The 12,032-nt window shown below is 36.0% G+C and overlaps 1 protein-coding gene across 1 annotated transcript; it reads left to right on the top strand.

Annotated features, from left to right (window-relative positions):
• Nucleotides 1-3,933: 3,933 nt before the first annotated feature.
• LOC105054059 (uncharacterized) lies at nt 3,934-12,032 on the top strand. Its single transcript, XM_010935453.4, has 5 exons — nt 3,934-4,193; nt 5,212-5,381; nt 9,010-9,073; nt 11,567-11,636; nt 11,729-12,032. The coding sequence occupies exons 1-5, from the start codon at nt 4,028-4,030 to the stop codon at nt 11,844-11,846; spliced, it is 588 nt and encodes a 195-aa protein (XP_010933755.1). The 5' UTR covers nt 3,934-4,027; the 3' UTR covers nt 11,847-12,032.

Here is a 12,032-nt window from a genome sequence, read left to right as displayed (position 1 = left end):
GCCGAGACACCCAAGGAAATAGGGGTGGGGTTGTAACTTTCGCGCAAATGAAGGATCACCTTCCTTCGCGCGAATCTACCGTTGGATTACCCACTGACGGATCTCAAAGCAATCCAATTTTCGTCATTCATGAGCCTGTCCAGATCTTAAAGCGATGGTGGCCGATCCAACTGTGGATCCGCCCAATGGGAACTGAAACCTTCTTTTTGGTAAGAAGCTGAAACCTTCCTTCCCCCGAAAGATACGACCCCATCGGGCCGTCCAATGGAAACAGGTGGTGCTGTCCCGTGGATGCGGGCATGCGGACATTTCCATGCAGGACGTTAGATCTGGAATGTTGGATCAGCCGGCGGATTGTTGATGTAGGCGAATCACGACGTCTGTGGGGGTTCCGAGGGCAAAACGGACGGTGAGATTGAATCCGTATAGAATGTGTTCCAGTGACGGTTCTAAGTGAGAAGGCTTTTTCTCAAGGTTGTATGACCAGCGTTTGAAATATCTTAACGCTACTGGTTCCTTTAGTTTTGTTTGACGGGCTCTTTGCCCCATTGTAATTTATAATCCCGTTTGCGCTTTGCTTGTATGAATGGGGGCTGGCGTCCGAACGTTGGTACTTGACGCCGGTTGTGTCTCCTAATTTTTTTTCTTTTATTTTTCTATATGCTGACACCGTATAAATATGGTAGAGTCAGAGACTATCTACATGCAAAAATTCCACAGAATTACAGCATCTTAAAATTTTAGATTTTTCTAAGCAGTAGAATTTAGATCATTATAAAAGTATGGATTAGCATCCTAGGTGTCTATCCATAGTAATTATTAGGCATGTTTGATAGGGAGAGCTGCTGAAATTACTAGGTCAGATAAAATTGACAAGGCTGAAGTAACAATGAGGTCGGTCTCCCTCTAATATGCAATGTGAGTTGAAGAATATAATTGTTGTAGCTCCTCAAATAATAGATGGACTTGAAAGAAAATCTTTTTGTTGGAGCTTTTTCAACGAAAACTCTCCAACAATCCAATCAACTAGAATTCAGAAGGCATTAGAAAGAGATAGAGGGAGAGAGAGTATGTAGAAGCTATCAAATGATTTACCTGAAGGTCCTCTGTTCATCTCTATTTATAAAAGGAGTTCGGTAGCTACTACTCAAATGGATGATATATGCATTAATTGCATGACAATAGCTATAATCGTGCTTAATTACACAATAATGACTTTCCATATTATCTCATAGTTATAGTAGCTCGAAATGCATGATGATGATCGAGATAACATAATTATTGTCGATATTCTTGGATAAATACGATCGTCTCTTTAGTTCATCAATATCTGAGGTGAATGAGATTAGACATACCAAGAAGGTTCCATTTTGGTTATTATCGAGATCAAATAAATCGATATCTACCATAGCAACATCTATTCCAATCGTTTGGTGGGAAGAAATTCCATTCTTATTAAAATTCCAAGGAAAAATCGAGGTGCTATCCTCCAAAATCCAATTCTTACTCTTCTTTGATATTCGAATCCCATTCCAATTTTGATTTTGATTTAGGTCACAAACCAAATATATGGGTCGCTATTTTCATTTTCATTCCAATCCATTCCGATTCGATTTCAATTTTGGTTTTGTTCGCAAGCCAAATGCACTCACTAGATAAAGATTGCTCGTACATTTTAAAGATTTTAGGATGTCTTTGGTTCACAACTAAAATTTGAGTGAATTAGAATAAGAATTGAAATGGCTATATCTTTCAATATGTTTAATTTGTGACTGAAATCAAAATTAAAATTGAATAAAATTTTGAATTCTAGAGGACAATAAGGATTAAGTTTTGGAGGAGTGGGGCAATCTTCTTCCTTCTTAAATTCAGAATGGGAATGAAACTCCTCGAATGAAACTACTGAATGGAAGTTATTTTCATGTTCGTTCTATAATCTAACTCTCCTCAACTAAACATGCCTTTTGTTCTTAGATCTATTATATTAACCAGTCGCTTTGGGTCTACTTGGATCCTCTAAGTTTGATTGGGCCTGATCTCATCATACAAATCCATAACTTATCCTTTTAGGAACAAAAATCATACAAGGAGAGCACTATAAAATATCATATGGGATGGATTTCCTATTTTGCAATGTTTCTTTTAATATCAATCTTAAAGAATAAATGTAAAAATCAAAAATTTCTCCTGCTAACAGAACCATTAATCTTATAATTAAAAATAAAAAATATAGTATTCTCTTTCTTACTCATTTTCATAATATACTTTTTATTGATATATACCATATGGCCAAATGATATATACTAAAAATTAATCATCAAGTAAGTAAATATATACTTTCAAATAAATCAATATATAATTTTCAGAATATAGAGTTAACCAATACACAATACACAGTTAAATAATATACACTAGCAAATTAATCATCTAGCAACTCAATATACATCTGTAAGTAAATTGATACATAATTTTTAGAATATTATATTTACTAGTACACACTATATGGTATAGTGATATATACTCATTGACTTCTTGATATATGTTGCAAGTTTCTTTAATATATATCTAGCAATGATTCAATATGCACATTTAGATAAATCTATATATAGTTTTTAGAATATGGATTTCATCAATATATAGTATAGGACCAATGATACATACTTAATAAATTAATCATCTAGCAATCCAATATACATCTTCAAGTAAATTGATATAGTTTTCAGAATATTATGTTCATCGGTATCTATTATATAGTATGGTGATATACACTTATTGATTTTTTGATATTAGTACAAGCTTCTTTGATATACATTTATAATAATTTAATATATACCTTTAGATAAATTAAAATATAATTTTTAGGATATACTTTTTATCTGGAGATATAAATTAAATTACTATCGAGTGTATATCAAAAAAGCTTATAGTATATATTAGGAAGTATATAATATATATATATATATATCAATAAAAAATATATATTAAAAATGAGAAAGACAGAGAATGTTGTTTTTTTAAAAAAATTACGAAACTAATAATTCTATTAATAGAAAATATTTTTGATTTTAATAAATTTATTTTTTAAAATTAATGCTAAAAAAATTATGATAAATTTTGAAGTCATCCTATATGATATTGTTAGTGTTCGCACTATATGATTTTTGGTTTTCTTTTAGAATAAGGACTATCCAAGACACATCTTATTTGTGTGGTGGTATCTAAGGTTGCGTTTAGTGCACCACCAGCCAATCTTAGAAAGTAATGTAGATTGCCTTCAAGATAGATTGCCACTATTAGATTATCAGTAATGTTGATTATTATGTTTGATACATGCAAGTAATAAATTCTGATTGACATATTTAATATGACAATCAAATTATCAATGTGAAATCAACTTTCTAAAATATTCTCATAAAATTTTATGAAATTTTGAATTACTAAAGAAAATTTTGATTTTATTTTCTAAATTTAAATCAAAATTCTCAATATATGTCTAACGAGAGGAAGGGGCGGTGGTTAGGTCGTCGTCGTCGGAGATGGCAGTGATGGAGATGAGGGAGGAGATGTCAATGCCAATATAGGATTGGGGGCCATAGTCGGAGATAATGAGGGCACGGATGGAGGGGAGATAATCGAGGATGGGGAGGGCACATGAGAGTTTGAAGAAGAAGGAAAGAATGAGAGCTATTGGGGAGGAGAGGTGATGAGGTGGGTTTTATATGTATTTTTTAAGCATAATTTTATCTAATTTTTTTTTTTATAATATCATCAAATAAATAATAATCTTGATAGTCATTTTTCTTCAAGATAATTTATATTATTAAGATAATTTAAATTATCATCTAAAAGATATATCAAATAATAAGCTTATTTTCAAATATCTGAATAGATTGTCTGCTAACAAACTAAACCTAAATCCTGTCCGCCCACGAGGCTCCATCGACAACCATCACCGTCCTCTACGCCTGATTAGGATCCACTAGGGTGAGGCAAATTGGAGCAAGGGCAAAAAGAAATCCCGCGCGCAATGAAGGGGGATTCGTCGGACGGCGGCGGCGATTCGCGCCAAAGCCCGAGCCCAGCCTCGACCTCCAAGGCCAAGTCATGCAAAGGATACCTCTACTACTCCTCGGTCCTCAGATCCGAGGCCCGCAACCCGCTTTGCGTTGGAATCACCAGGACCCTGCCACAAGGTTCGCCGTCTCCCACCCTTCTCGTAGTCTTGCTGTCGCTTTTCTGCCAGATTCTTTGGATTTTTTTTTGATTTTGCTTACCTGTTTACAGTGATCTGGAAAAGAAGTTTTTTTGGGTGTTTTCTACTTTTAAATTAACCAAAAGAAAGGAATTAATGATGCAAGCAGATGAATTGGAATAGGGGGTCCAATTCAAGAGATTCATTCACTATCCATCTTATTTGGGAGAGCATACGATGAATCGTGAAACTGTCCTTTTATTTTGACCTTGTAATTGCTCGAGCCTTTTAAACAACCAGGAATGGAAATCCATTCATGAATCAGGAATTGTTGACATTGATGGTCACGTAGAGAATGTTATTGCTGCTTGTTGTGTAGCTTAGCCAGATTGGTTGTGACCGAGAATTGGTTTCATCTATTCAGGAACAAAACCAGGATACCGGTTTGTCGGATGCCATTTTTTGCATCTTTTTGTTTCTTCGTGATTACCTTGTTAGCAATATCTAGATTACTTTGCAATTAAGATTTGGCATACAAATTGGACAGTGCATTATGCTGAATCAGTGAGGAAGCAGTGGGAAAGTATTTGCTTCAATCACCACATGGAATAAAAATTCTACATAAAACTTGAATACTAATTATACAGACATGCGCATTGAGATAACAATCTTTTTTATAACTTGTTTTTGTCTACGTAGATCTCCAAACCTGTAGGTGTACAGGACAATGCTCTTGTACATAATGAATGGCGAAAGTGGTTGTTTAATCTTTTTTCTGTGGTGCCCTCACCACCAAAAACAAAAAGAAAAGAAAAAAGAAAAAAAAATCACTTTTACTATTGTTCTTACCTTAACTCATTTCTTAACTTTAGTTTAATTGAAGAGTTAAATAGAAAATATTGTTTTTTAGCAGTGTGCTGTTATTCAGTTTTATTTTGCAATCTCTTGCTAGCAAACTTGTCCCATGCAATTTTATTTCAGAAACCACTACATATTCTTACATTTGTGCCTTTTACCAGTACCTAACTACACTGTAAAGGAATCTGAGATTGAAGCTACTAAAGAAGGTCATAGCCTGTCAGATTTCAAATATGCTTGTGTTGGTTACTCAGTTTTCTTGAGTAACAAAGATAGTTCCATGGAGAAGGGAGAGAAGCAAGCTGAGTTGCCATTTTGTGCTGGCCTTGAGGTTATTATTAGGCGTACTTATCTCTTATTTATTTATGATTTGTTGCATGAAATTTCTGCACATTTTTTCTGCATTTATTGCTACCTTACATTAATACCATATTTTTATATGTAAAATAGGACCAATATGCACAAACATCAAAATTTTTAGTTTATATGCTATATCCAAATCATGAACATTGCTGTAGTAGTTTCCTTAGCCGGAGAACTTTAATTTTTCTCAATCATTGAGCCTCAAAACTAACCCAATTTTGTGGCAAGATAGAAGCAAGACTTATCATGCTTTTGCTAGCAAGGGGCCATTGGGCCAATATATACCATACCTACCACTCCACAAGCACAAGATGATGCACGACCCTGTTTAAAGTTATATAAGTTGAATATTAAGATACAAAGAGGAAAAGCCTTTCCTTTTGCATATAGGCTCCTTAAATTACTTTATAGTGGAGAGGAGACATGTTTTTGAAGATTCAAATATAGCATCATAAGTCGTCCTAAAGATCTGTATTAATTGTTGATGAACCAGTCCTGAACATATGCAATTAACCAAAGAATTCCAATACACAAACCGACATAAACTAGAATTATGTCATATCACACAGACAATAGCACAATAAAGAAGCTCTAGTAACAAATTAAATTCATAATAGGGCATACGATTACTTTAAAGATACTAAGATATGATCTGAGAGAACTGCTTCATGCATGAGTGATGCAACTAGTGATTAAAGCAACACAAAGCAGGGTAGGCATACAATGCATGTGTTGTAACATTTGGGCTCATACCTGTGCATATTATACCTATTTGGTGCAACAAATGCCAGCATTATACACTGTGCAGTAACTGTGCCATATTTGCTCTTTGTTAGCACTGCATGATACTTAGTGCGCTTAGTGTAATATGCAAATCAATAATTAATAAATGATTCAAGTCTCTCATAGGATAACCCATGTATACAAATTTCCATTCAGATGTAGGGTACTATTCTTAGAAAACTAGTTTGTTGATTTTAGATTCTTATCTTTTGATATTTCAATCCTTAGCATTCAATTAAACCCTATGTTCTGTTTGGGGTTAAAGCTGAATAAGATTTAATATGCTGACTGCATTTTAACCTACCAGATGCTTTTTTGCATGCCACTTTGTTCTGAGGACAAAATAGGTATACTGTAAAGTAAGCAGAGTTACTCTAACGGGATACGTAGGAAACTATTCCACCTTATAGGGTGGAGTAGTTTACTCCAAAGTAATGTGGTTTAAAAGTAAGTTAACCTATTTACTCTAGGATAACTTACTCTGCAACCAAAGACAGCTTTAACTTTTGACATTTTGTTGGTCTCACATTACAAACTGCCATGTTTTTGTTTTGTCAATTTCAGGACTGAGATTTTTTTTCCTCATGTACTACCACCAAGTTAGTTAACGAAAGAAAATTTTGATGTGAATGGACTTTTTTTTTTTGGTAAAGGATATATAACTTTATCTTCCTTATTGATGTCAATAGGTGCTCCAATTGTCTTTTATTTTCTCAAATATGAGAAAGTTTGTTTAAGAAAGACAGCTTTACCTTTTGACATTTTTTGGTCTCACATACAATTTCCATATTCATTGTTTTCTGAACTTCAGGACAGATTTTTTTCTCATATCCACCACCAAGGTAGTTTACGGAAGATAATTTAAACATAGCATGTGTGGATTATTTTTGCTAGGATATGTCGTATTCACTTCTTTGATGATGCTAATAGATGTTCTGATTGTCTCTTATTATCAAGTTTTGCCTCTCCATTTGAACAACCTGTCCACATGTTATTTTGCTATCAGTTCTTCGGCTGCTCCTGACTTGGATATTTAAGTCTATTCATTTGTGACAAATGTGACAGAATAATAAATAAGGTTGAAAAATGAGTTTTTTTTTTTCCTCCAGGAAAGCACAGAGGAATTCTCTAATTTGGATTTGGTTTCCTGGAAAATGCAAGAAAAATGTTGCTCGATTGGAGGATAATGGAATAGACAGTAAATTTAAGAATATTCTCTTGTGAATCTATGCCATATCAAATGCATGTCTAACTTGGTTTATATTTAAAAACAAAGTATGATTTTTGCATTGGCGCACATTTCTCTGAAGAAAATAACTAAAGTTCATCCAAAAATAAAGATGCGAGAGCACATCCATTTCCTACTTAAACCAAATGCAAATTTGGTTAAATATGTAGCTAAAATAAAAGCATTCAAGATCATCACATTAATTTTATATACTAAGATTGCCAATGTTATTTGTTTGATATGGATTTGAAATGTATATAATATTCATGAGTCTGAAATTATCTTGAATAAATATGATACTTTTTATATATATTTTTTTTTCTGTTTGTATAACTTTATGTACTTGTCACAAGAAAATATTGTTCAGGATGTACTGGTTGGTATGGCTCAAAACATTTCAGTATTGTGCTCCAGCCAGACCTGTCAGCTTGCCTGACCTGGCAGCTGATGCTGGGATTTGTTAATTGGACCCTGGGGCATTGTTCAATATAGCATCAGACGTGATCAAGCAAATACAAGTTAACTGTTGTGCACTTTATGATTTACACTATTTTGCAGATTTTAAGACAAAGTTTACTTGAAATCATCAAATAAATGAGAAAAATGATGTCCCATATAAGTGACAACCTGAGCAGACCATGTTTGGATGTTTATAGCTATGATCATCTAACATTAATATATTATCAATAGATGAAACTTATAAATCAACTTTGCCTTTCATTGGTCATCATCTGACCACTTCTTGTTTATATTCTGTATTCTGATTTCCATTCTATATTGCTTCTCATGGTGCTTTCTTTATTAATGACTCTCCATACTGTACTTCATATTTTAAGATGTTTAGTGTTTTTTTTTTTTTTTTTTTTTTTGTGCATTTATGTACCTCATTTGGTCAATCTCTCCCTACAAAGCTAGGATATAATAATTATGTCTAGCATATCTTCCTTCATCATAAGATTTTGATAATTATGTCTTCCTTCATCATCATATTGTTACCCAGACAACTTTGAATTTCATTTGTCTTCATTTGACCTCTTCTTCTCTGTATTCTTATCTTTCCATCTACTTTTCTTCTTGCGGTGCTTTCTTAATCAATGACTTTATGCATTACACTTTGCATTTCATATTTTAAGCTCTCTGCTGCTTGTTTCTGTCAATGTTTGTCATGAGTCAGTACCTCCCTTTGAAACTTTAATTTGCTATTACTTGTAATATACATATTTCATAGCTGTTGGCAGTTTTCATTGCGCTCTTACTGTCCAGTGCATTCTTTATGTTTCTAAACATGGGCGTTGTGTGAATTGTTTATTCTATTTGGTCTGCTTCATATCGTTCTTCCATTTATTCTTCAAAGTACATAAATTCTCAAATCTTTATTGAAAGCTGCCATATTTATCAAGCTACCTCTTTTCCTTTTGTGTAAAATATAGAACTTTGAGACTTCTGCTTTTACTGATAAATTATCAAGCTTTTTCAAGCACAGACTGAAAAGTTTAAACTATGTTGTCTTTACTATATGCAAAATGTTATAAATTCAAAGCTCTTTTTTTCCCAGTTTATTTAATCATTGTAGTAAATGTTGCAGATATTAATGGATAGAAGGACATCAACTGCTGATCAGGTGCCTGCTCATGTTCACAACAAGGAAGGTATTGTAAAAGACAGGGTACTTATTTATATGATAACATAAGCAATGCTTGTGTGCAAGGTTTGCTGAACTGTCCCAAACTGGACGGTTCAGGACGTTCTAAGCTGTACTAGCAGTAAATCGGGATAGTTTGGCCGAGCAAATCGGAACATCGGAGGAGGGAGAGGGGAAAAGAGGGAGAGAGAGGAAGAGAGAGAGGATGGGAGGGAAAAAGAGGAAGCGAAAGAAAGGAGGGGAGGGAAAGAGGGAACCACACTGCCAGAGACTGACGGTGGCCTACTAAGGCCGCCGAAGGGCTACGGAGGCCTCCTCGGCTCGGTGTCATTTGATAAGATGTTTAATCGAGAGAAAAAGAGAGAAAGGGGGAGTGATGGTACCGAAGGGAGGCCTAGCGGACAAAGAGGCTGCTAGAGGGCGTTGAGTGGCCATCGGATGGAGCTGCGACTGCTGAACAGGGGTGACTACTCATGTTCAGTCATCGCATTTTTTAAGAAGCAGCGATGAATAGTGAAGCCAACAATGGGTTTGCCAGCTTCACTATTTAAGAATTTTTTTTAAAAAAAATATCTTAGAAACAGTGAAGCTGGCATACCCATTATCGGCTTCACTGTAGTTGGAGTTTTTTAAAAAAATCCCATAAAATAGGGGTGATCGCTCCTATTTCATGCCCGTAGCACTGCAAGCTGAGATTTTGCTATCTAGCAGCCATGACAGCTAGCCGGAGGCCCTCCAGCAGCCTCTCCGGCATCTTCCCCTCCCCCTTTTTCTTTTCTTCCCTCCTCTCTCCTCTCTCTCTCGGTCGTGAATTGACGAAGGAAGTGGAGGTCTTGGTAGCCCTCCGAGCGCGCCCATGGCCTGCCTGTGGCCACCACAGGCATCTCCTCTAGCTGCCCTCTCTCACCCTCCCCCTTCTCCCTTCCCCTTCTTCCCCCTCCTCTCTTTCTCTCTTTTCCTCCTCTTTGGTTCCCTTCTTCTCCTTTATATTGGTTCGCACCGGTCTGGTCCGATATGGAACTGTACCGACTTGTACTGTTGGGTGGCCGGCACAGGTCCCAATTCTAATTTTGCCTTCCTTGCTTGTGTGGATAGTTAGTATAGGTATATGTATTGAATTCGTGAATTCTATCAACTATCAGCTTATATGTGTATTATTGATAGGATATGTAAGCACGTCTTGATTAGTTTAGGTTGTGGGATATAAAACTGAACCTTGGATAGTTTGATGGCAAAACATGTCCCATTGAATGTTGGAGCAAGTGACTAAACTTGGAGCTTTCGTGGGATTTAAATTGTTATCAGTTCATCTGTAGTTAACAATATAGCAGATGGAAGCGATAATATGTTTTCCAAATTTCCCGAGTAAGCTTTTCCGCATGGGACACTTGCCCAGGTAGACATAATATGCTTAAAAGTGTTAGGAAAATATATTATTTATAACTTTTGAGCCTAAGAGTGCTTGATTTAATTCCAATAGTTAGTCCTAACATTTTGATGGCTAGCTCTAGTTTTATTAGGGTTCTTCCCCCAGCATCATTTTGTTAGGAGGGAGCCCTCTTCCTCATTTGATGCCATTGAAGGATGTAGGAGAACACGCTCTTCGTAGTGGACCTCTTAACTGAATTTTAATGGAGTTTTTGATCTCCGGAATGATTGATGAGTGCTCTACTGCTGGCTAGGAAATATTAGATCCTCTTAAGTCTTGGGAACAAGAATGAGGTGGGGTTGCTTTTTACCTCCTTAAGAACTAGCCCGGGTGAAGTTCTTTGGAATCTATCCCTCATTAGTTATGCCTTCAAGAGAAATTCCCACCTGTGCAGGAAGAGAGGAGAAATGGGTATTGGTGTTTGTTTGGTTGGGTTGTTGGGGGGGGGGGGGGTGGTGGTGAGGAGGTGGGGTGGAAGATGACTCGACTTTGTGGAAGTAAATTGTTTCACAAGATCAACACGAGTTTCCCCACTTTTTCGTGTATGTAATGTTGACAACTGAAAAGGAAGCAAGAATGCCAAAACCTACTCATAGACTATTGTATATTAGTTTTTTTCCCCCTGCATGAACACATATTTGATGCATCATTACAAGCCTAAAACAGTGTCTCCTAATTCTAGAAATATTCACTCAGGGATCATTTTATGTGTATATCCACTTCAATTCCAGTTTTGATCAGCCTGGAAGTGCACCAAAGATATGAAGGATCTCTTGGTGGAACACTTTTCCTTGCAACTTTTGCTGTGAGCAACATATTAGAGAACTTTGAGGAAACAAGAGAATTTAACACAACCATTAATATTAAAATCACATAGATGTAACAAACCCTTATCCTGATAGTTTGCTGCCTGACCTCGTGCTCGAGCCACTGACCCTAGAACATCAAGAATGTTCTTACTTTGAGTTGATCTTCCTCCACCCCTCCAACACCCTCCCCACCCCACCCACCCAAAAGCTGCTATATCAAAAAGAGCTGCTATACTGATCTGTTGCCCTGGCAATGTTCTAGATGCTTCTGTTCATTCTCAACCACGAGGTTACAGGCTGCCGCAGTCATCAGGGCAGGATTTCTTCAGCAAGTAAGCATGTGCTTTGCATTTGCATCTTTCACTTTCTGCTTTCGGAAATCATTTAAACAAAAAATAATGTTCCAAAGCTTGTCATGATGTAGGTTTGCCAGGAATGCTGGGTTGGTGGCCTCAGCTGTGGCCAGGAACCTTGCCAGAGTGGCCAACCAGATTAAAGATAACTTGGATGACATAGTGTATGACCGCAGGCGTCCCAAGTAGAAACGTAACCCCAAATGTGCTATCATGGTTGGAAGTATGCAAGATAATTGCCCTGTGCCCTTCAGTATGGAGATGTCCTTGATTAGTTTTAAGTTTTTAAAAAATATTCTCAAATTCAAGTGTGCTGTTTTACCCTTGACCGCCACTCATAATATATATTTTGAAGCATTGAAAGCTTGTTTACAA

Source organism: Elaeis guineensis, chromosome 11, assembly GCF_000442705.2.
Source record: "Elaeis guineensis isolate ETL-2024a chromosome 11, EG11, whole genome shotgun sequence".
In the NCBI taxonomy this organism is placed as follows: domain Eukaryota; kingdom Viridiplantae; phylum Streptophyta; class Magnoliopsida; order Arecales; family Arecaceae; genus Elaeis; species Elaeis guineensis.
Note: the sequence above shows the minus strand (reverse complement) of the source record. Positions and strands in the feature narration are given on the sequence as shown.